The 26,002-nt window shown below is 42.0% G+C and overlaps 1 protein-coding gene across 2 annotated transcripts; it reads right to left on the reverse strand.

The window, feature by feature from the left end:
* Positions 1 to 1,970: 1,970 nt before the first annotated feature.
* On the reverse strand, positions 1,971 to 25,977 carry SLC30A7 (solute carrier family 30 member 7). 2 transcript variants are annotated; one of them, XM_030495646.1, is made up of 11 exons: positions 25,756 to 25,956; positions 25,515 to 25,616; positions 23,221 to 23,329; positions 22,049 to 22,136; positions 20,231 to 20,357; positions 19,169 to 19,324; positions 17,854 to 17,904; positions 16,461 to 16,596; positions 8,650 to 8,740; positions 7,547 to 7,696; positions 1,971 to 5,534 (listed from the first exon to the last, which is right to left on the reverse strand). In XM_030495646.1, the coding sequence occupies exons 2-11, from the start codon at positions 25,531 to 25,533 to the stop codon at positions 5,487 to 5,489; spliced, it is 975 nt and encodes a 324-aa protein (XP_030351506.1). In that variant the 5' UTR covers positions 25,534 to 25,616; positions 25,756 to 25,956; the 3' UTR covers positions 1,971 to 5,486. The 2 variants fall into 2 exon arrangements, with proteins under 2 accessions (XP_030351506.1, XP_030351505.1); XM_030495645.1 differs by having other exon boundaries at positions 4,507 to 5,534; positions 23,221 to 23,334; positions 25,756 to 25,977.
* Positions 25,978 to 26,002: the final 25 nt, after the last annotated feature.

The raw sequence follows: 26,002 nt of genomic DNA on the forward strand, positions 1-26,002 counted from the left end.
TTCCTTCTTTAATTTCATGACAGCATAAAGTTATCCTTGTGCCCAATTACAGCTTGCCCAAGTGCAGTTAGATTGTCTATTGCTTCAGAAGACAACACTGCAGGAACATAGACCTGCCTTTACCTGAGGCTACAAAGTGCACCTGCTGGTATCAGCTTCTAACACATTGACACCTAACACATGAAACCTTAAAACCCGTTTGTCCAATTCAGTTCATTGACACCTGCATCAGTCTGAGGCTGATGACAAGGGTAAGAATTGCAAGTAGAGAACTGAAGAGTAGCAGATATCTGTCTGGCATCACTTTTGCTGTGGTGCATTCACCAAGCCTACCGCATACGCTGGGGTAAGTGCATTCTGGATGCTTGCTTTCAGCTTTGCAGAAACTCAGTAGTTCTCCCACCAACAGAAACCATTAGTGTGCAAAACCTGTTAGGGCTGTGCTCACCTTTACACTTGGGAGAGGGAATAGAGGCAGGTGAGAATGTTCTTCATGTCTAAACCAAGAAAAACCAGAACTCACCCTTTGGACGTTGGTGAAACAGGGAGAAGCTGCACAGAATTTACTTCAGAAAGCTGCAATTTAAAATAGAAGTGAATTTCTTCCCCTGTTCATGGTACCATTTGTGAAGTTCTGGACTCACACAGTCAGAAAACAGACTGCAAGAACTTTTTCAAACCAGCCTGCTGTTGGTTGCCCTTTCAGCTGCTCTTCACAATATGTACAGAACAAAGCAGACCTCTATGAGTATTTTTCTTTTTAAACTGAAGGTTTATTGGAAAGAAATTGGATTCCAGAGCTCTTTGTCAATGTAGGATATTGAACATTTTATCTAGACTGGACTCAAGTACAAAAGATTACATTACAAATTGCTAATACTGCACCTGGGACAAGTCATGGCCAAGCTAACATGAGCATCCCAGAAGAAAACCATACGTAAGTCCTCAGAATTGTAGTGAGCTGCCTTGTGTTGTCGTTAAGGTTTCTTAACAGATGTTTGGATACACTGTACTAGTCAACTTAAGCTCACTGCTAAGAGTAATTCCTGTCATTTAAAGGCAAGCGCTATGCTGAATGCTACCAGGCATGATTTTGGCCATTTCCTCATTCACAATATTCCACACTTCAGCCAGAATACTGCAGCGAATCATTTAACTCTGGCACAAGATCCCAGCATACACATGGAAGACTTCAACACACATGGAAGTGAAATCCACAACTCCTTTTACACATGATTTCTACCAAATTACTACAAGGCTGGAAGCTTTTGTGGGTGAGACAGACAAGCAGATGAGCCAGGATTTGCACACAGTGGGACGTGCCACATGCCAGGCGCAGCAGAAGCCCAACTGGCATCTTTTCACATCAGAGCAGTCTCTGGCCAGTGAAGTCCCAAAAGGGATGGTCGCTGCAACAAAGCCAGAACAGGGGAGGAATCCAAAAGGGAACCTCAGCAAGTTGCTGATAGGGATTTTCATAAGAGAGTAAAGGAGGAATTAACCACGGAGCCAGGATTAGGGATCAGAGAAATGGATTATTGAAAAAAAGAGAAAATCCCTTTACACTTATTCCCAAACACGCTTACAAGGGGTGGGATAATCAAGAATCCCAGCAAGCAGCAGTCTGATGGCTGCTGGGGAAAACAGGACAGGGCTCAAATTAGTAACTAAAGCTGTTGCTCTGAACCAATATTTAAAGATCTTGTTACATGAGCAATGATTAGGATTTGCATTTTATGGAAGCATGAAGATTCTTCCTGCAGCTGCAATCTGCACTGAGAGACAGGCCATGAACTTCACAGTTCACCCGTGCAGGGGGTGGAATGGGTGGAAAACTGCAGCTCAGCAGCTGCTTCTCTCCCCTCCTGTACCTTTGTTTTCATTCCCCAACCAGGTTCACTTTAAAGAGAAACCCTTTCCTTCCTTCAGTTTGGAACCCAGCTTCACTTCTTCAGAATAAACATCAAGAATGTTAAGAGTCATGACGGTCCATTTTATTAGCAGCAGCAGTTTCCACTTTTATGTAAATACTGTGTCAGCGGCTCTAATGATGCAATTAAACTCTCGCTTGAGTAAGCACTATTACATAAAGAGCAGAGTCAGTTATTTGGACCAGCACTTTTTGCCTTGGCTCAGCAAATCACACCAGAAATGAAGCTCTCTGTAGGGGCTACTGATGTGAGGAACAAGTTTATCCACACGCAGAGACTTACAGGATGAGCCTACAGAGGACCAGAACATTATTCCCCCTCTCCCCTTCCCGAGATAGACCAGTAACCCCACAGTAAGCTTCAGCTACATGGAAACATGAGAAAAGCACACTCTGAAACCCTGCTTCAAAACTCAGTGCTGCATAGCAGGAGGCTGAGTTTTAGCAGATGATCTGCAGACACTGACCCATCTCTGTCTGGTTGTCAGTCCTTCACACGAATCCTTGCTGAAATGGTGTGTCTGCCAGCAAGCATTAAAAGCAGAATGTTCTAAAAGCAGCCAAGTGTTAGGAATTAGCAAACCAGGAAATAACAGCACTTTGACAGTCATGAGAAGAGAAGCTGCACTTTGAATTGCATGATCTGTCCTCTCCTAAAACCCGAGCAAGCATCCCCTTAGTAGGTAAGTAAGAACTCCGCTGTCACTTTGGTTACTGACATACCAGATGTGGTGGTTGTTGCCTATTGGACATGTCATCATCTACTGTCTTTTGGAGAGTTTTGTGATGCTTGGTTTTCAGCAAGCCTAAAAAGGCTTAAAGTCTCCTTGGAATCTGACTTCCCTACACCAGCCTTGATTATGTTTAACAAACAAACGATCCATTTCTTACTATGAAACATCAATTTGTCCTCAAAAATAATGAAGAAAGTGCTATCTCAGTTAGAAAACTGACTTACCTGTTGCTAGCATATGGACAAGTCATAATAAGCAACAAAAAGATGTCAAAAATCATTCCAGTCTGTACTGGGTGATTATAACCAGCTGAAGGGCTTTTTCACTCCATTTCCCAGACATTTTATAAAGAGTTTGTAGATGTACATCTAAAAGAGAACCACCACCAAGGAAACCCAATTGCCATTCAGGCAGATTCGCACTTGGAAACAAACTGTAACTGTTGTCTTTTCGTTAGGAAAACTAAATCAGTGGCCGTGCTCAGCAGCTCCGGCAGCACCACAGTGCTTCACCAGGTCCGTGTGTGTTTCACCAGTCCTGAAACACACTGGTGTAAGAGTGATTTAAACCAGAGCCTGGCTCTTGGATCATGACGCAATTGCAATGAACTTGTCTGGTGCTCGTCTTGAAAGTGATACCAGTTGATCTTCTCTAGCCTCAAAGAGTAATAACTAGAACAAAAAATAAGAAGCAAGACATCATGCTGTCAATCAGCAAGAAGCAACATACAAAGCAGCAATGAGGGATCTCTGCCCTGTAATCAGAACCAGATTTTAGTTACCTTGTTTGTGAACATACATGCAAGTGGTATCTTAAACTGCAGCACTCGGACCTGCTCAGCAGATTCTGGCCCCCTGCCCCGTGCTGTGGAGCTGTCTGATCCCATCCTCCAGTCAGGAACTGCAGGCCTGGCAGAGCACCTACAAAGGGCAGACAGGGAGGGAGCCAGCCGGGTGCAAGCAGGAGGCCAGGAGAGATGTGGAACAGTGCTGCCGGCATCCCCAGGCGAACCGAACAGCATCAGGTACCAGCAATAGGGAAAAAGAAGGATGTGAAGACTGGAGGAGGCTGTAAAGCTTAAAAGCAATATGTATGTGGCTTTCTACTGCTGTTTTTCTTCACGCCCGGTTTTCAATTCAAGCACAGGAGTATATCCCCAAGCTTTGCACAAAATCAACATTCGAGTTTCAATATCTCACCTGGAAAATTCAGGAACAACCTATCAATTTGGCAACCATCATGTTTTCACATTAAAGATAAAAATTCAGGTGCTCTATAGGAATGACAGAAGGAATGCAAGAAACTTCACCTTCGAGGTGAATTCATCAACACCAGTGGCAAACCATTTCCACAATGAATCTCAGGTACTTTCACAGTGCCCGGTACTTACTACAAAGACACTGTCAGCCTCAGAGGGCCTCGATTTCAGTGTTGCCATGTATCAGGTACCAGAACATCCCAGCACCAGAAGTCCATCCCAGTCAGTACTGGCTATGATTTATCAGAAAAATGCCCATCTTGTTTTTGACTCCACAATGCTCTGTGTGTAAAACATCCTCTTGGAGTCTTCCATGGCTAAGTTAACTAGTACAGCATAGTGGAATTATCACCTGTAATACCAACTATAGCAGATTGTCTTGCAACAACACTTGGATCAAAGCGTACTGCATGGAGAATTTCTTTTTCCATGAAAACACACGAGGCTGCAGTGAGACAGTAAAAAACACCAGACTTGTCAACCAGGGAAAAGCCTAATCTTAAAGAGCATGAACCATGGTCCTTATTTCCATTGTAGGCGTAACCAACAGGAACAACTGTCTGCAGTATTTGGAAAGGCAAAAGTTCTCTCACCAATCACTTTAATAAAAGTCATTACAACCTATTAAAATCAAGGAGATTAAATCCTTAAATGGTTTAGTGAAAGCTTCAATTTTTCCCACCATGTAATTCAGAAGATAAAACACTTCAAGCATTGCTTCCATCACCAGCACCTTCCCGCAGCTGCCTGTTGTTGCAGGGACTATGAACACGAGTAGCATCATGCAATGTCTCATAACCCTCAGCTGTATGAGGAGACCAAGAATTGGAAGTAAATCTAATATTCTGACTAAAATAATTTCCACACGGTGTGCAACAAGATATCCAGCTTGTTTTGGAAGCAAGTCTCTTTGCCTTTTACATTGGAATTCTGCTGCCTGGTAAGATGGAAGTGCAAGGGAAGTCTAACATCTACAGTTATGCGAGTAACACAAACCTCCACATATGTCACTAGTAAATAATCAGACTGCATACAAGATATTTGTAAAAGTAACAAAACCCTTTGATGCTCCTGATTTATGCTGGCAAATACCTATCCTGATATAAAAGGCACTTTGAAAACCCAATATGGTTTGGTTCATTAAGTTTGCAAAGTACAAACAATTGTACAAACATACGATTATATCGAAGCATGTCAGCCACTGTGACATTATCTACAAAAAAAGTTTCCAATGGTTGAGAACACTGGTCTTATGGGAATGAGCAGTGGTTTCAGCAGCTTCACTGACGACATGACAGGGTTTCCAGTACCATAATCTTAGGAAGTAAAAAAACTCTCAAAAACTTAGAAGTTTAGGGGCCACAAAATAAATCAAGACCCAAAGTCCATAACATTCATTCAATATTTACTCCTTAGAGGTGGGAGTCCATCCATAGCCCAAGGGCAGAAATCCATTCAGTCCATTCCAGAGCAGTGGTGGAGGCAGGCTCTGTCTCGAGAAGTGTGTTGTTCTACCAGTACAGTACAGAAAACTTTGGTCCAACAGCACAAGTTCAGGAACTCACTACATGGCTGCAACATCGATCTGTATGTAAAGCTGTCTTACTCCTGCCTATGGAAAAGAGAAGAAGAGTTAAAAACCCCAAACTTGCAAAGCCAAAGCAATTTAGCTATCCTGAACACAGTCCACACCAGAAAGTTACCTAGCAAAGAACCTCAGGATCTTCTTTTTCATCTTCTTGTTTATCTTCCACATCCAGCTCACCATTCACTGAGATGCTGGCAATTTGGAAACCCCGAACGCTGAGAGCACTCTATGAATACCTAGCTCTTCACATAGTCGAGTGAACACACTTGACTAATTATATATTAGCATTATATGTTAGCTATATATTAATTATATATTAACTATAGCTTTGCTACATCACCTTTTCTGCTTCATCCTGAATAATTGCCACACATGAAGCTGCACAAAAGCAATTCTCACTTTCTTTTGTCCAAGTTTAACTTCCTGAAAGCAAGCTGCTTGGAGAGCTGTCAGGGTAAGAATGGAGCCAAGCACAGGAGTGTAACATGGCATTTTTTGTTTGAACCAGCTCTACACTACGATTTCAGCAAGAAACTAAGATGACTTACAGTGACTTTACATGACAGCATGACACACTAAAAGAACTTTTGGTAAAGGTATGTGAATTGTACAAAAACATTTCTCTCCTCAGAAACCTTGTTAAACTTAAATGGACTTGCTTAGTTTTACAATTCAGTATAAAGCAGCATTAAAAGAAATTGACTGTGATGGTCACTGGTTACACAGTGATCTTGAAGCATTAGGCTGAACACTGCTGAAGATCAGATTGTCTTCAACTATCACCAACTTGAGTTCAGCTCAGTCAAGTGGCAAAGCAACTATCAGATTAAGATTAATAAGGCGCAATATTACTGAGGAGAAAAATCTCTATTTGCTCCAACTGCTCCTCCACTTACTACCATAGGTCACATAAGAAAAATGGTAAGACCTTGTTCTCCCAATTCCCTTCCTGGACACATGGCTCTGGATACCTGCACAGCAGCTGAAGAGCTAATGACCCACTTGGGAAATGCAATCCTTTGGATGTAAAATTCATTTTAATGCAATAGAATGTTCTGCAAATACCTTGCCAAAAAATATCCCTTAGTTTCAAACTACACAATCTGCAGAATAAGCCATGCAGGCTGATTTCTACCTACTCAATAGTCTAGAGCTGCATGTGATGGAACATCTCAAAAAGGACCAAACTTTAGGACTAAAATTTGATTTTAGAATATTTTTAACAACAACGCATACTTCCCTAAGTCTCTAACATAAAACCAGGTATGTGTGTTTATATTTACTGGCTTCCCCATGACTGACTACTTCAAATTCCTTTAAGGAGAATTCATGCATTGAGGCAGCGCATTGGAGGGGTGGTTTCAGTGGTGCTTCTCCCAAAAGACCAGAAACTGAGTATGCAAAACGCATTCAAAAACACAAAATCCAGTCTGGGATTTTTACTAAAGCTGACAATAATTTACATTTTCTCCAAAATACTACCCTTTAGCTGACAATATTTTGTTACCTAAAACATTGCTTATAAATAAGAATATTTGTCTCCTTTTCAGCTATAGAACTCTCCATCACTCAAAAGCAGACAAAGGACACTATGGACCATGGATTCTTGGGAGGGAGAGACATGAATGACAAATACATTCTCAGGAGGATAGAAATGAATGACAAATGCAGCATCAGCACAGTGAAAAACTTACATAGGTCCCAGCCTGTGGTCGGAAGCCCTGTCTTGAGGGAAGCCTCATCTATTTTCTTGGTTCCCCATAAGTCAGTACAGATTTTCAACTTAATTTGATACACCTCAGACAGCTACAGTTGTTACTTAAGCAGCATCAAAAACCAACACAGAGGTAACAGCAGTTTCATCTACACTACTGAGTATTGTGAAATTGCTCTATACAGCTGGAGCAGAGCAGCTCTTCAAAACACACCAACACCAAAACCAGAAACATTTAGTTTTTCTTGATAAGAACTACAATGTCACATCAAATTTCAGGCACTTTACACTTTGAGATGTGATTTCTGTTCATGAGACATACCTGAGTAAAAATATTGTGAGTCTGGCTTAGAATCCACCTTCCATCAGCATCAGGAGCTACCAGTAATTTCAAAGTCCCTATGTAAACATCAGTACAGAGGGTCCAGAAATGGGGCTCATGTAAACTGTAAACTCCTTGCAGCTGCTGCACCTAAAAATAGAGGCACATTTTAAAATACATACTTCAGAAAATGTCTGTACTATGTTTTTTTACAGAAAATATTATAAATGGTATTTCTTTTACTTCTAGTCCAGTGTGCAATTTGTGATACTTCAATTCCTTATTACTATTTCAGAAACTGTAATGAAGGAGAAGCCATGCAGATCGTAGGTACCCATCATGATTTGGTATGTTGCTGCATTGACATTCTACATATATTTTACTAAAACCATTTCTGAAAACAGTGCTGTCCAAGAGAAGAGTCACAGTTACGGAATCTGAGAGAGCATTCCATTAAAACAGCAGTTTTTGCAAATGCAGGAATTTCCCCCTTAAAGAACTGGAGAGAGATTCACACCATTAACAGAAATCTATTAACATGTCTGTAAATCTCTTGTGAGGGGTTACGTTTGTCCTGTCCAAACCCTTCTTTTGCCTCTGTCCACTTTCAGCAAACCTTCCACATGATGTTACAATCCTGGAGCTGGCACTCCTACAAGTGCTTTGTGTTCACTTTGCAAAGGCACCTCAATGTTCAGTCATAACACAGTAGTAGATAAGTTATAGTGGAGTACCAGGAGGTGCCAAATCTAGAGTAATCTACGTATTCTTATAAATACATTTCCAATGTTACTTACTACAAGACTTTGAGGGAGACAAAAACTGAGCAAAACAGAAAAACATTATCCACTTTGTACTTTGAGAGGAAAAGCTTCAGGACCTGTTTTTCTAAACCAACCTAGCACGTTTTAAAACACAAACCAAGCTGAAGATACAGACAATTTAGGACAGCAGAAAGATCAAAAGCAGACTGGTACCTCCATTTGTACAATCTAAGGAACCTTTCACAGGCAGTACTGGGAAAGCATCACAAAATATCCTTATACACCCAGTTGTGGCTTATTCAGCCAGCAGCTTGAAGGGAAAACAGGCTGAGAGCTCACCCTCTGGTAGCACTGGGGCAGAGCGTTTTCCAGGGAAGGAGGAGTTCGCTGCATCAGAATTCCAATGGATTCTTTTAAAAGTGGAACAATACTGGAAAGAAAAAAGCAAGTTAGCTGCTATTACATTATCTAAAGATGCAGAGCAACATAACATTCCTTAATGCTCTTGAAGCATTTTTCTTCAGTTGTTTCACCAGAAGCTAAGAAAGTTGCTCTGAAAACCTGGTACAGAAAAGGACTGACAGAATTGCTGTGGTGTCTTACTAAAGACAAGATTACTTCTCCCCCCCCACCCCAGGTTTTCCACAGAGACAACTGGTGGACGCTCACAAAAGATTAGTAGTTTAATCATGGTATTTGAGATGAGCTTTCTTAGTCTTTTCAAAGTTATATGACAAAGCAGCTGATAAGTACAGCTCAAAACCCAGACCTACTTCAATGGCAATCACTCAAAACCAACCATAAAATAGGCAACTGAAATGGGGTTTGCTTTTGTCCTTGGCTTCAGGCATATTTTTCTTATGAACGCTGATAATAACGGGGAGATCATAAAACAAAATTAGTGTGGACCAGTCCAGCTCTAACAAGGTTATTTTGTCAGAAACAGGCAATGTAGCATATTCTTGAAGTGAACTAAGCTGAGGGGCTCAGCCAAGCTCAAGGATTAAACATTTGGAAGCAATTAGAGGTTCCCTCCTGGCCAAATGGTCTTGTTTAATCAGCAAACCAAGAGAACTCTTACTGCCCTTTTTATTATTGGTACTTTCCTTTATTTTTTTAATAGAACCAGTTTGCCAGTAAGCCCATCTGCTGAAGCTACCACTAAGAATTCACACTTGTATCACAGATGCAGAATGGTGAGTTGTTGTTTAGGAGCAGTGTACCCTGTCTGGCTCAAGAGAGCATCCTAACATTTTCAAGAGGATGACAAGTATCTACAGCCCAATACTAACACTGGAATAGCAATCTTAATTTCAAGAGCATGTTAAGTCAACCCACCACTCTAGACCACAAGTGATAATGTATTTCAGAAGCTGTAAGCTGAATTTCAGCGTTCAGCACTGGCATCACAGCTGGAACACATGGCGTAATGGGATAACAAACATCCAGAAAACATTTCTAAGAGATGAATTGGGCTGTCTGTTAAAGGAAACCACTGAAACTTTGTTTGAAACCTCATGAAGTGATGCAGAACACACTGCACAGACCAGGCATGTATCTGCAGATGATGAACAGCATGACCCAACCATTCCTTTCCATTTCTGAAGGGCTGGTTCCATTCGTATGTGGAAGCAGTACTGGCTGCGAGCTGAGCAGTCGAAGGGTTAACCTTCCTGGCTAACCCTTAGGCAGGGCTGGGAGGGGGCTAGAGGGTACATGACTCTTGTCTAATGAACCCCTGGAAAAACAGCCACCCTAAAATTAAGCCTCCTTGCAGGCACACTGGTTATTCCAGCCAAATTCAGTGCCTGATGCACTTCACCATATGGCCTCACACAGTTCCACCGCTGCTGAGGGGGAACTGGTTGAGACGTAGGAAGAAGCAATTAGAAGCAGGCAGGAGTTGCCTAAACTGGACCTGTCACACAGACAATTAAACATTCAGCAAGGCAGTAACTGCCCAACTGTCTAAAGGAAGCCTAATTGGAGTGTCACATTCTACAGACAGTGGATTACAGAAGTTTAGGGAAAAAGGTTCTCTTATCAATGGACCCATCTCACTAAATAATGTCCATGTCACAAGCATTACATCAAAGGGAGCTGTGGCTGCCAAAATACTCTCTTGCCGAATTGATTTCAGATTAACTCACTATTTAAAATGCAGGTTTGCTTATTCGTAATAACCTTGAAAGACCAATACACAAGTTCAGGATGCAAATGGAATGTAAGATCTTTGAACACTGACTCCAGCCCCATAAGTTTAACAAGGCCCCTTTAACATATGGATGAGGCTTCCAAAAGCTTCAAAACACACACACACATACAAGCTGCATTTTTTTCCCCAAGGGAAAAGACTAAAGAAATGGAGACCACAGGAGCTTGCATTTCTACTGGGACATACCACTAAGAGTGGGGGGAAAAAAACACCAAAGAAATATAATCAAGAAATGTCTGATTTGCACAACTTATTTATATTACTTTATACATCTCATGTACATTATCTGAGGGAATGGAAATGAACTGGCAAGTAGGAGATTTAGAGAGACAGCCTACAGAAATGTAAGACTGGCAGGTTGGGCATGTTAACCCATTCCAAAAAAGGATCTGGTCAGTGAAATCAGTTGATTCAGTCTGAACAGAATGCACACTGCAGAGAGGAAGTGAAAACCCTGTCAGAAGCTCTTCAGCTGAACAAGCTTTGAAAATTAACATCTGCTTCATTCTGAAAGCCCTGTGCCTAAGAAACTGATCTTCCAAGGTTAAGTCTATCTGTCAGCAAGGTGTGCATAGGCACCAAAGACTGTGTCCCCTTGCGCAGCAGCACCATTGAGCATGAAGGAACTGGGCAGGGTTTAACCTGGAGAAGAGAAGGCTCAGGGGGGACCTTCTCGCTCTCTGCAACTGCCTGACAGGAGGACGGAGCCAGGAGGGGGCTGGTCTCTGCTCCCAAGGAACAAGGGATGGGACAAGAGGAAACGGCCTCAAGCTGCACCAGGGGAGGTTTAGATGGAGCTGAGGAACAATTCCTTCCCCAGAGGGTGCTCAGGCCTTGGAACAGGCTGCCCAGGGCAGGGCTGGAGTCACCGTCCCTGCAAGTGTTCACACACCGTGTAGCCGAGGCCTCAGTGCCATGGGTTAGTGGTGGCCTTGGCAGTGCTGGGAATGGTTGGACTGGATGAGCTTAAAGGTCTTTTCCAGCCTGGTGGATTCTATGATTAGGGTTAACTAATATACAAAACGGGAGTGAGAAAAACTCTACTCCTCATACAGGTGAGACAGCTTAAAAGACGGTCTCCCTGCTGGCAAGATTTCCCCTATTCATGGTATTGTAACAGCTCCACACTAAAGCTTTGAGAAGCCTCCTGTGCAAGTTTTTTGCAATAATGCTGCACAAGTTACACTTTTATCCAGACCTCACAAAAGCACTAAAGCCATGGTGTGAAACAGCAACAACTTAAAAGTCCAAGAGTAAAGGTAAATCAGGATGTGGGGCTTGAAACTGCAGGTGAAAGCTGAAGTGTACCCCAAGTCACACCTCCCTCCTCTAACTCAAGACACAGCTTGTTCAGTTACAAGCTTCTCTTTTGCAAAGCTGGAAAGGCCAAACGCCAGCTGCAGCGATGGGATCTGTCCTCCCAACTGCTGTTAGAGCAGAAGCCCATGCACGCATTTCTGCGTCCAAAGAGACACTATCTTACAAGGTGTCTGATCTTTTACTGTAAGCCCAACTAACATGACAAAATACAGAATTGAAGTTTCTGGTCTTTCAGGTTTTCCACTGTTCCATACATACAAAACCTTTAATTAAAACACAAAACTCCACACAGTATGCCCTTTTCTCAAATACTAACTAAAAAAGAGTATTACTTAATCACCAGGAGGCACTAGAAATATTAGTTCCATCTCATGTGACTGAAGAAAACACTAGGAAAGATGAGCAAGCAGGCTGAAAAGTGTGGTTAGAGAATCTGACCAAGCTTTCCTTTTCTTGGATTAGTCATTAGTGCAAGATACACGTGGCTGTCTCTGTAGCAGCTATTGCACTGGTACTTCCCCTCCCTTTTGCTTTTTATTTACAAAAATATTACTGAGAAAACACAAATACTGCTGAATTCTCACCCAGCAGAGTTTTGTCATGCAGCAGCAGTCTGGACAGACACAATCTTCCCGTGGTCTCCAATTACCAAGCCTTGAATCTAAAATATCACACTCAGAATCCCAGACTGGTTTGGGTTGGAAAAGACCTTAAGATCATCCAGCTCCAACCCCTGCCACAGGCAGGGACACCTTCCACTAGAGCAAGTTGCTCCAAGCCCCTGTGTCCAACCTGGCCTTGAACACTGCCAGGGATGGGGCAGCCACAGCTTCTCTGGGCACCCTGTGCCAGCACCTCAGCACCCTCACAGGGAAGAGCTTCTGCCTTAGATCTAACCTGAACTTCCCCTGGTTCAGTTTGAACCCATCACCCCTTGTCCTATCACTACAGTCCCTGATGCAGAGTCCCTTTCCAGTCCCTCTCCCTCTCGGTGCCCCCTTCAGACACTGGAAGCTGCTCTGAGGTTTCCACACAGCTTCTCTTTTACAAGACAACGGAATTTGAAAGAAGCACTAACCCACAGCAAGACTTGGGACATAAGCAGATCCTCTACAAAAGTCCTAATAGCAAAAGCAGTTCATGTGTGCAAAGTGAGTTGGCAGCACATCACACTTGTGCTGTTGCAGAGGGAGCCAAAGGTGTTCAAGCAGGTAAAAGCTATTGATAAGTCCAGCTTGCCACTACTACACATGGCTTGAATAGCAACCAAGAGTGAAAGCATCAGACTCTTCATCAATGTGCATCACATTCAGGTAATGTTCATACCCATTCCAGTTGCAGTGTTTGGTAGGCACAGCCAGCAAGACGCTGGCATTGCCACAATCTTGGACAGCAAGGCTGAAAACCCTTTACACAGCCACTGCAGTCAGAGCACAGCAGGAAATGCATTTAGTGCTTTCAGTGCTATAGAAAATACTTGTGACAGATTTTGTGGAAGGCAAACACTGCTAAGATTCAAGATCAGCTATGGTTCTTCAAATCCCATAGCTGAAAAACTACAGCCAGGTTTCAGGACCTCTTCCTTTTCCCTCCAGCCACCACCCACATAGGCAGTGCCGAGACTGTCACCCTGTTTCAGAACTTTGACAACAGTTTTCCATCAGGCAGTGGCAGTTTTAATCAGCCTGCAGGCTTTGGTCAAGACAAGGATCACAGGTTTAATGCTCACTTTCCCAATTCTCAATTGGCTGTTCTCACCATGATGCAGCGCTTTGATTCCCAAGCAAGGCCTGCAGGTACCATGAGCCTGTAAACAAAGGCAGTGTAGGCCATTTAGCAGTGATGGCTCAGAACGCCACCATCAAGAATGCTTGTTCAGGGGAGTTTTGCTAAGAATATTCCTTCTGAATCTTAGCAAATGAGCACTTCATTGAAAAAAGCAACTTTTTATACTGTTATGCCCCAAACATTATAGGCATATACCCTAAATGTTACAGGCATGTGTTCACTCAAAGCTCTTCCATGTGATATCATGTTCAAGCAGCTCTAGATGATGTAAGTCATGGAAACAACTCCACTAAATGACTGAACTGCATCATTTCCTCAACCATTTACTATGTGGTGTGCATGCTCTGTCCAATCCAGTATCATATTTAGCCTACAGTGCCTTTCTAGAAACATGTGGGACTAACAGTGGTTTCAGACAAACTTCTTGCTTTGTACTGGAGTTGTGGCTTTTGCTGATGACTATTTCACATTGAGACACTAAAATTCCTTCAACATTTCAGAATAAGGCTTCGAATACTAATGTTAAAAAAAACAAACAAACATTTAGTTTTGAACATTAAAAGCAGTTTAGAGTCTTGAAAACACCTTGGGAAAAACTTGAAGAGTGTCAACCTGAACAGCTATGAAATAGCCAAGCTTTTATAAGAGAAATTATAAGTACTTCAAACAAAATTCTAGTAAAACAGGCTTCTCTATTTTAACCGTGTCCTATTTATGCTTTATAATTCAATGGACAACTTGCATGAGATCGTAATCAGAAAGTAATCAAAGAAGGATTCATCAGATATTAGTGGTAGCATCCAGGAACGCAACAGCTACAACCCCCCACCCAAACCAACCCTTCAGAATGGGCCATAGATTTATGATGCAGAGATTGGAAAAGATCACAGGATACAGTCTTCCCGTTGAGAATCCACAAACTGCCAAGACCTCTGCTTGTCAAGACTCAACAGATAAATACATAAATAGGGAAAACACAACTTTCTACAGGAAGGGAAAGCATAACGGAATTTGTAAAGTGGAAAGTACCTGACTTCATGCCTTTGCCTCTCTATATCTGAACAGTAATGTAATACAAGGACTGTTCTTCTTCCTCTATGAACCATCTTATCACCATGGATGATGAAGGCAGAATAAACAATGCTTTTATGTCCAGAAGCACACATGAAAATTACTAAAGTCAAACAACACAAAAGGGGACTCAAGCTCTCATGGAATATCCACCTGAAACTGCCAGTCATCTTGTTTATGATCTTGTTTAAGTGCATTTCAAGCAAAGCCATCAATAGTTAAGTCTGTTGGACTACTTAAAAATTAAAAACCCAACCAACCAAAACAAACCAAACCCAACTCAAACTTTCAATTACTGTTTGCTCCTGCTGCGCTGGGATGTGTCAGCCCGCAAGATATGCGGGCTTGCTTCTACTGACTGTGATGCAGCTGACTGCACTCAGCATCATGATTTTACACATCATTATAGCACCATGGACCAACAAAATGTTACAGGCCGAGGTCTGGGATCAGGTCAAAAGACACACCAAACTAAGGTTCTCCAGCACCTACAGCGTAGAACATGAACCTCAGATGCTCCTCCTAACTGTGCTACAAGACCTACCTATAAACAGCTTTATTATGAAATGTCTATCATGGAAAGTAGTCTTCTTCAACCTCTGTATGCATGGAAGAAAAATACTTTCTGATCAGCACTCCACATGTGCTTTTCTGTACACACAGCTAGACCTTTAAAATTCAAAGTATATGGAAACTAGTGCTTTACTCAGATATTACCTCAGCAATAGTTTCCTCCCCACCGGTAACCTGCACATTTATCTCCCATTTTTTGGTATTTCAGTAAAAGAAGTAGTTTGTAATAATTTGTCCTTTATGAAATTACAGGAGGTTTAGGTAAAAATAATAAGTTTCTATTAAAATGGTACTTCAACAGTGATCTCTAGCACACAGACATCTGTGGGCATTTAGTGCCCTACTCTGATTTGGGAGATTCACGTCAATAATTCTGTGAATGCTGCCATGCACATGGTATAAACAGGCCATATGTGGTAGAAGCAGAAGTAGCTGCTGTTAATCAAATGACTTTCACCACTGCAGAGGAGACAGAGGTGCTCAGTTATGAGGTTATAACTGGAGTTGTGGCACTCTGCCCTGTGGCACCAGTGAAACCTCTGCCAGAAAAGCCCCAGCAGCAGCAGCACTGAACAAAGTGTTTGCTTGTCCAGTCTGATCCACATAGCTTCACATGTACAGTGAGCTCGGTAAGCAACAACAGGGAAAGCCCAGAACTACTTGAAGCATTTCCACCAGATCTGCAAAGGAATAAAGATGCCTCAGAATACAAATCCAAAAGGAAAAGACAGCTCTCGCCAGGGAAAAAAACCATACAAAAACTACCAGATTTGATTTGTCAAGGACAAGGGCACATCCTGTGCCAGCAGGCTCAGCTCTGCTGCCCTGAAGCCATTCTGCTCCATTTACTGGAGCACACTGGTTTATATAAGCATGTACTAAATACAGAGAGGAAGCTTTCTACAGCTTGAACCTGAAAGACATTTTTGTATAATCATGCAAACAGGGCTAAAAGAGGCAGATTTAAGAGCAAAAGCTGTAGCTGTAGAAAAGGGAAAGAAAGACGATTCCTGTAAGAGCACAGCAGGAAAGCTGTACTGAACAGAGGCAAGGTACCATTCTTGAAAGAAAAGCAAACATTGCAAGTCATTAGTATGGCAGACAAACCTTTTCTTCCAAGCTGTAATGTGTGCTGTAACTTATATCAAAAATACTGCCAACTATCAGTGATAGCAACACTTACCTTACACCTATAAGTAGTGCTATCAGCATTGAACAAATAGGATCTGCTATCATTAGACCATAGTTCTGCATCAATATAGCAGATATGATCACACCGATACTTCCCAGCGTGTCTGCAACAATGTGTAGAAATACACCTGTAAGAGATGAATTGATATCATTACAACTTCATATTCTTAAAGCTAATGGAGCCTTTCAAAGCCAGTTTACAGGGAAGAGTTGCAAGAACTAGATAACATTATTTATGCTTGTTAACCTCATGCTCAATTTTAGGTCAAGCACGCAGAAAATGATCACAGGATTTCAACGTACTCGTAGAATACAGAGCATGTGAAGAATTGACATTATTTTCTGCACTTAGCAGCAATAGGTATTTCAATACCCACCCATATTGCAGTAATGAAACTCATATTCCCTGATGCCTACATACAAGTACTGTATAAGATGGAAAGACTGTTAACAGAAACAGCTCCGTAAAGCTCTGAAAGATGCTTATGTTTCACTGACAACACCTTGTACAAGTTATTTGTCAAAAAAACCCAAGACAAATGACTTTGAGAATTAACCAATACTGCAGACATAAACAGCTTACTTTGCAGAACAGCACACTACCTTAGAAGACAAAGAAACAAGGACTTTGCAGCTAACTAAAATTTAGCCTCTGGAGCTCTCTGCTGGCAGTGATGGGAACAGTCATTCAGAAACAGCTTTTGGAATACACAGCAAGTAGTCTGGGATGGGCAAGATGCTGCGAAGGCACATGGCCAGAAAAGCTGGCCCCAACAGAGTGATACTGTTGTACATTTGGATATGCCAAATAATTACTACCTCCTACATTACTCAGTTTTCTCCCCCAACTTTTGAGCACTTAAATTAATCAAAGCTCAAACCTGACATCTAAGTTATCAGTAATTTATTTACACTAATGCTCAGGAGATCATGGACTCCAATACTGCTTCAAGCAATTTAGACTGAATTATCACCTTGTCCAAAAAACCATAACAGCTTGCTGAAATACAAGTTTTAAGCTCAGGCACCCTTTAACAATTATACCAATATGCATTTTTCAAATACATTCTATCTTAATAATACTGGTTTTCATGCACTGCAATTAGGCTCCTTAGGTTTCTGCATTAACCATTCTTTCCTAGAGTTTTATTATTTGATGTTTTCAGCATCAGTAACAGAAGCCAAATACCAGCTTTTGGGATCTCCCTTTTAAACTGATGTTTCAACTTCAGTGAATGTAGAAGGGGACTTCATATAATAGGTCCTCTAAGACGAACAGAGCATTCACCCAGAGGCACCCTCTAAACCAGATGTGTGACAGTCAGTCATAAGCAGGCAGACCATGATAAAACTAATAAAACCACAACACTTTTTCCTCAGCATACCTTGTAAAATCTGTTTGCTGGATCCAGCCATCCCTTCAAGCGAATGGTCACCTGGGAAGATTAATTATTGGTAGGTTAACATCCTACACAAAGACTCTCTCTAGTGGTATATTCTGTTACGGTTTTCCCTTCTGAAATGTCTGGAACACACAAGCTGCTCACAATTACCAGCTTTTACTCCAGCTATTTGTTTTAAAGTCTTAAAACACATTATTAAAAAAAATACCACTTTACACAATAGATTTTATGTATGCATAAAGATCAACAGGTTTTTTAATGAAAACAAACTGAGAAATAGGACCTTTCTAGTACTTAGCAATATAAGACCCCCTCAAGAATACAAGCCATACATACAAGCAAGAGCAAGGTCAAATAAATTTGCTAACCAGAAATATTTCACTTAAGCAAGCATTTATGCCTAATGTAAACCAACAAGGACGGGAAAAGGTAGAACTAAGTCAAAAAATCCTCTCGACCAAGCAAATTAATGCCTCTGTGGAACATGTCCACCCCTGGCAGTGTTCAAGGCCAGGTTCGACCGAGCCTTGGGCAACATGGTCTAGCATGAGGTGTCCCTGCCCATGGCAGGCGGTTGGAACTGGATGATCTTAAGGTCCTTTTCAAGCCAAACCACTCTGGGATTCTATGTCAGAAAGATATTTTAAGAAAAACTTGTTAAAGGCTAGTAAATGACTTCTAGTGAAAATGTACCATAATTTATGTGAAAGTTGATTTGAGTATCAAATTGCACAAAACTACCTTCGCTGTTCCACTGGGGTGGGGAACATGGGGAGAGCAAGGAACAGGCAGGAGGAAGGAGCTCCTGCTTTCCAAACAAACTCTGGGAGAGCACTTGCAAAGCAAGCACCAATTTTCTACCAAGATAGCAGAGAAGGGACAAGTAAACATTTTTATACTGTCACCTCCTGCCTGCAAGTTACCACACTATTCCCTGCTCTGAACGTGCCCATCTGGAGTCACATCAGATCCTAGTTTATGGCTTAGGCAGGAAGGATTAGCATGGCTGCATTACAATAAGGCTTTCCTTTGCATTGTTTCAAATAGGTGGTAACCACACTGTCTCTTCTCCCATAGTGAAGGCTACTGATAATATTCCCCACGGATGTCTCCTCACAAATTGTTTGCCTTTATAGAAAAGATTCAAGCACAGAAAAGATACCAAGTTCCTTTTTCATAACCAGCTTTAAAACGGATTAAAACTACACAAGATGGGGAAAATCTTATACTTCAGATCCCAAACTAAGTACCATATAAGTTGAGTCAAGATGGCCTATGACATGAACTAAGTACTTACCATGACAGTAATCCTGGCCATGAGAGTGTCCATGGCTATGGCCATGATCATGAGTGTGCCCATGGCCGTGTTTATGTTCATGGCTGTGCCCATGACTTCCGTGACTGTGTCCGTGGCTGAGACCACCATTAAACAGAGAATGGCTGTGTTCATGCCCTATAAACAAATGGCACCATCAGAGTATAAATTTAAAGTGTTGAACCAAAGCATGCTTACATTTGTTTCTAAGCTACTTAAAACCTATTCATCTTTTAGGTCATCTTAATGTACAACTTTAAAGAAGTTCAGAAAATTAACACAAGCCCTTTGACATCTAAATCTATACTTGGCAACTGTATAAAAATATACCTGATTTGAGAAGTCAAATGCTTTTATACATTCCCACTTCTGAGATAAGTTGTGCTATGCTTTTAGTACAATTGTGAAGATGTACATATAATACAAGCATATTAAAAACAGCTGTTTTAGGAAACCAGAAATTGCCTATCACTCAGACATTTAGAAAAAAAAATAAAAAAATCAAGCTGAATCACTGCTTAAAGACCAAAGCCTATTTTCTTCCACCAGTCTATATCAGCTTATGTGGTAAGCTGAAGGACATACCGACTAGCTTTGCAGAAAAAAAAACCCTATTTACCACATATATATTTAGGCGAATACTGTATTTTGAATTTAAATGCAGAATTTAAGTTGAGAAGCATCTGAAACTGAATCATCCCACGCTTAAAATTTGGTTCAGACACTGCTTTGTAAATTTTCCAGCCAAAACCTGCTTAACTCCAGCTTAATTTTGTCCAAATAACACTCTGCAAATCTCTCCCAATAAGGCACAGAAGAGAGCATGTTCCAGAAAGCACATTCTGGAGTTCTAGGTCATCTAGTTAATGGGTATTAACACAGGAAGTGACATACCAGGGCTAGTTATAAAACCTAAGAGTCAATACTGCAACAAGTCACATATACATTTGCCTAGGATTGCCACTAAACTGACATTACAATTTAATCCTGGGGTTCTCAGGGTGCCAAGGAAGGAAACAATACTGAAAATTATAGACATCCTACCAGAGCCATGTGAATGCCCATGACCTCCATGTTGAAAAACAAATATTCCTATAAGATTTACAATGAATCCTAGTATAGAAACAGGAAGAAGTCTCTCATGATGCACATCAGGAGGCTCAAGTGCTCTCTAAAAAACAAAACAAAAAAAAACCAAAAACAAAAAAAACCCAAACACCAAAACAAAACCAACAAACCCAAAATCACAAACCAAGAAGCAAATGCAGAGTTTTACAATCTCTTTACATCATTAAGACACTGAAAAACCTAGAAATCACTCGGGACTTTCAGGTTTTGGGAAGGTACATGGACAATTCTTACTGTCTGAAGTTGAAGTTGTTTATTATTAAAGCTGTGAAAGTATAGCAGAATATTCTGATAGTCTAGCTAACTTTTATTGCAAGATTTCAATATGCTGTGGGATGTGACTCAACACCGTATGAAAACATTCAAGTTTGTTGTAGGATGTGGACTGATCAAATCATCCAAAAACTTCCAAGAGTCTAGAATGCCATTTCTTCCTTTCTGCTAAGAAAGAGGAGAGGATGAGGAGAATGAAATGAAGACTGAGAACAAATTGTAGCATTTTCTTAAAACTTCTAAAATCTAAATTGATTTTTTTTTTTTTTTTAAATTCTTTTTTACCCTACTTCCTTTGGAAGTTTTTCTTCAGTGAGACATTATAGGCCTAACACAATTTGCATCTTGAAGCTAAGTGTTGAAGAGTGTAAATTACTGTTGATGGGGGAGAGAAACATTCACCATCTGCCCCCAGGTATGAAAGGTATAGGGAATAGCAAGACAATGAAACTTACAGTAGATGTAACATTTTAAAGCAACAGAGAGAAAAGGAGTCACCAACACAAGCAAAGCTAATACTTACCATGGGAGCTAAGACCAGCAGAAAAACAGTGATGTTTCAACATTAACCTAGACCCTTCCAGTAGAGTTTTTTTGTATTTCTAGCAACTTCTGTTGCTGTTTCTAGATTTGGAGTGAAGTTTTCAAGTTTTTAGCAATTTCAATCCAGTTTGTACCGATTTTGAAATATTTACAGGCTTATTTACGTACAGGATACGTTCCCGAGAACTCTTCCCAGTTCTCACGTAAAAAGAAAACCACTAGAATGTATTCTGAACTAGAAGTCTAAGCAAACTTAGAGTGCATCTCCCATTAAAAAGTAAAAGCTTTAATATAAACTGGTCAGAATCAGTTATCAGTTTTACTCTTAATCCTACCTCACTTCAGTGCAGACATGCTTGATGTCAACATCTAAATCTTGAAATTATCACCTGAACCATCTTGTAAAAACAAAACAAAATAAAAATCAAGTGCCCTTGTAAATGTTAAAGCTATTACTACTTGCCAATTACGTCAGACCAAGATATGGCAGATAATGCTTTTTCTTTAACAAGTTAGACCAACTTCTTCACAGTGGCTTATGACTAACAGCTCTCCTCCGAATAACTAGTTTTTACCTTTCTTTATTGGCCTCATTTGTCCGTTAGCAATGACAAATAAAGATCTTCCTATGACATGCTTAACTGCCTGAAAAAGGACAGGGTAAATCTCACAGAACCTTCACACATAGTCAGAATACACTATTTAAGAAGCTAGCACTGATACGCTGAAAAAGCTGGTTTCTGTGTCACAAACCAGCAATTTTAGATGGCCTTATTCTCTGTTCAAATCTCAGAAGTTTTTAACTAATACGAACATAGTTTAATTTTTTCAATTCAATTTCACTGATTTTATCCCCATTGAATTTGTTCTACGAACAGCAATGTGACCATTGATAGTGCAAAGGACTCCATAACATACCTCAACACCTTCGGAAAAAATGAAGAATGCTGTAAAGATGAGGAATAAACCATTTACAAAACCAGCAAGTACTTCTGCTCGAACATACCTGCAAGAAACAAAAAAAACAAGAGCAGATATTAATACCTCCATTATAATGCTGAAAATTAGAAGTGGAACTTATGAGACTTGGAGTATAATCTTCTAGTTCTCAGTTGTATTACACAGGGATTTGCTAAATGGAAGATGCAGTAAATGAACTACAGTAAGTATATACAGTAAGAAATTCACTAGGCTGTATTATGACAGAAATTATCTGATCTAGATGAAAGCAAGCTTTCGATATGTCAAAACCTTCCCATTTAAGATGCTCTCTAATGGCAAATATAGTTTAAGTGTATATTTGGAAGCCACAAAGTAAGATAAGCATGTGAGATGTAACTGAAGTCTGCTGATGTAAAGTTCTTCAAACAGCCATACATTAATTTGCCCCCCCCACCTCTAGCAGGGGGATTTTTAGCAAAAGTTTTAAGTAGAAATTAACTATTTCAGATACAAAGTTTTTCCAATACAAAGCAGTCAAGTTAGAATAACATGTAAACCCAGTGTAGCAAACATCAGACTTAACAAATCGTGGCTGTTCTCTAATAAATGGAACACCAGCTGTTTAAATGCAGAGCAGTAATTAATACAGAACCTGCAATTAGTTCATGGCACAATCAATTCTTCCTAAATTGATTTCTAGGCACACTGGAGTTTCCACCTTAATTAAACAGTGCTTTAAGTTTCAGAGTACACAATCCATGCTCAGGCAACACAGCGGAAAGTAAATGCTGACGTTCAGATCAGCAATGCTATAGGGAATGCAGCAACCCCTGTTACAGCTCATTGCTGTTAATTAATCATATCACCAATTTAATAACATCGTATCACCAGTATTGTTTCATAGGGCACAACTGCAATGTGCAATGGAAGCAAGTGCCCTTGGAACAGAATCAGGTGGAGCAGCTATATCCGTGAAGGCAGCATGGGGTGAGGGGGTTATTAACTTAAAAGTTGACATGTCATGTTAAAAACCCACACTTTGAACGTATTTCTCAATGTTCTGTGAAAAGAGGTTTTGTTCATACAGTGAAAAATTACTACTAGACATTTACTAAAGTACATTAAGGTAACAGCCTGAAGTTTCTTACCCATAGGAGAAAGCATCATTTGACCTCCATTTTGAAATAACTGAAGCTGCTAATCCAGCCAATAGAGCAGTACAGTCAAAAAACATATGAAAAGAATCTGATATTAGACCTAAACTGGAAAAAACAAAACAAACAAACAAAAAAAACAAACAGCGAAAAGTTACGTTCCATATGTCACATGTTTAGTATGAAAAACCCAGCATTTAGTCTTTTACACACTAACAGAACACACTGTGTGTCTAAGCTTCAGGCATGGTTTTCTTAGCACAGAGGAGAAATCCACACTATCCACCAACACAAATATGGCGACAACTGCTTTTGTTGGCTTTGGGAAGACACTTTGGAAGAGTGCTTGGCAAAAAATCCTGCTAGCATATGATTCTGGTGGTAGCAGAGGGTGGTTTCCACTAACACAAATGACAGACCGTGCAGCAGATACACCCACAGCTGCACCTTCTCACCAACATAATTCTAGTAGCAGGTATTTGTTCTTCTCTTCCAATTTATAGTTTGATCACATGAGCAAAATTGGCTAGAAAAGAATATACACACAAGCTGCATTTAAATACTGACCCCACATAAGTGCATAGAAGTATTTCACATCCAGTTACAAAAGCAAATTGGGTTTAAAGATACTGCTTTTGAGCATCTATTATACACAACGTATACATAGGTTAACTAGTACAGTAACACTAAAACTGTTCTGCTGAAGACTTCCAATGCCACCAGTGATGGCACTAAACATTTACAAAAGCAATATTCTCAAACCTATTTTCAAACTTGATACTTTGGAAGAGTTTTCATACACAGGGGAAATTGGCCAAAAATTTCTTTGATGCCTGTTACTGAAACAAAATCCTACACTACCTCTGAACCAGAAATCATACAGCAAGTGATGATGGCACTGTGCTCACAACTGCCAGTCCCAAAAGAAAGACCTCCTGTAGGCACAACGCCAACACAGCTGTATTGCTTTCATGAGCTAAGCTAACATGTCCCAGTAGCCAGAGGCACGTGCATTTATCAACAGAGGTCAACACAGACTGCAGCACAATTCACCACACGGCATAAACATGCTCTGTAGTACAGGTACAGTTCTAAGTGATTCAACTGCACAGATGACAGGAAGATCTGAGGCTTTTTTTTTAAATTATAGAATCCCAGACTGGTTTTGTTGGAAGGGACCTTAAGATCCAGTTCCAACCCCCTGCCATGGGCAGGGACACCTCACGCTAGAGCAGGTTGCTCCAAGCCCCTGTGTCCAACCTGGCCTTGAACACTGCCAGGGATGGGGCAGCCACAGCTTCTCTGGGAAAAGTCTGTGCCAGCGCCTCAGCACCCTCACAGGGAAGAACTTCTGCCTTAAATCTAACCTGAACTTCCCCTGGTTCAGTTTGAACCCATCACCCCTTGTCCTGTCACTACAGTCCCTGATGAAGAGCCCCTCACCAGCATCCTTGTAGCCCCCTTCAGACACTGGAAGCTGCTCTGAGGTCTCCACGCAGCTTCTCTTCTCCAGGCTGAACAGCCCCAATGTTCTCAGCCTGAGTTGAGAAGACTCTTATTCTTAATTAAGATGGAGAGAGACTTTTCAGCAGGGCCTGTGGCAACAGGACAAAGGGTGATGGTTTTAAACTGGAAGAGTGGAGATTCAGGCTGGATGCAAGGAAAAATTCTTTACAAAGACGGTGGTAAAACACTGGCACAGGTTGCCCAAAGGTGGTAGATGCCCCATCCCTGGAGACATTCAATGCCAGACTGCGGTTCTGGGCAACCTGATCTAGTTGATGATGTCCCTGCTCACTGCAGGGGCTTGGACTAGATGAGCTCTGAAGGTCCCTTCCAACCCACACCATTCTACAATTCAATGAATTCCTGCTTCTCACGCAGAGACAGGGATGTTTGCTGCAGTGCTGTTTGTTGCCACCCAGCTACCAACTTCCACATGAAGCCACATTGCCAGACAAAGGATATCTATGGCAAGCGGGAGGCCCGGAACGGTTACAGCCACTCCTGGCTCCTGTAACTCACGCTCCAGACCAGGCTTCCCCCTCAGCCAAGAGCCGAGCCGGCGGGACACCAGCTCCAGACTGACTCTCGCACAACGCGGGCTCCGGCTAAGGGGCCGGGGGAAGCTCTCCGGCAGCCCCAGCGCTCTGCCGAGCGGCCCCGGCTCGGCGGCACGGCCGCGGCCCGGCCCGGCCCCGCCGACAGGGAGACGTGGCAGTGTCCGCGGCGGGAGGCGCCGCTTCCTGCGCGCTGGGAGCCGCTCCCGCCCCGCGCCGCCCTGGTACCTGTTACTCCAGATGCCATAGAGCAGCTCCACGAAGGCGAAGGAGAGGTTGAGGCAGAGGAAGAAGAAGAGGTTGCGGGAGGTCTTGTCCTTCAGGATGGACCTGCGCACGGAGCACACAGCGGGTCACCCGCCGCCGGCACAGCGAGGCCCAGGCGCCCCCCGCATCAGCCTTCCCCAGCCCCTCCGCGGGGGCTCGGCCGCGGCCGCGGCCCCCGCTGCGCCCGGCCCGGGCCTCTCACCTGAACCAGCCCGACACCTTCCTGAGCAGGTTGAGCTTGGGCGGCTTGTACTCATCGTCCTTGATGGAGAGGGGCAACATCCTGCCGGGGCGACCGGACCCAAGCTGCGGCGTATGGCCGCGCTGCCGGACGCCGAGGGAAAGCCAGCGCGGCCGAAACACCTTGCCCACGGCAGCACCCGGACTACAGCCCGCGGCCTGCCGGGAGGAAGCAGAGGAACGCCCCGCAGGAGGCGGGGCCCGGCGGC

The sequence above is a fragment of the Strigops habroptila genome, chromosome 8, assembly GCF_004027225.2.
Source record: "Strigops habroptila isolate Jane chromosome 8, bStrHab1.2.pri, whole genome shotgun sequence".
NCBI classification, from domain to species: domain Eukaryota; kingdom Metazoa; phylum Chordata; class Aves; order Psittaciformes; family Psittacidae; genus Strigops; species Strigops habroptila.

Bases quoted from the DNA above. Each gene is read 5' to 3' on its own strand.
- SLC30A7 (XM_030495645.1), bottom strand. From the start codon at position 25,835: ATGTTGCCCCTCTCCATCAAGGACGATGAGTACAAGCCGCCCAAGCTC. The intron at 22,137-23,220 runs GTAAGAAACTTC...TGTTTCTTGCAG, and splicing joins AATGATGCTTTCTCCTATGG to GTATGTTCGAGCAGAAGTAC. The intron at 20,358-22,048 runs GTATGTTATGGA...TTTGTTTTTTAG, and splicing joins TTTTTTCCGAAGGTGTTGAG to AGAGCACTTGAGCCTCCTGA.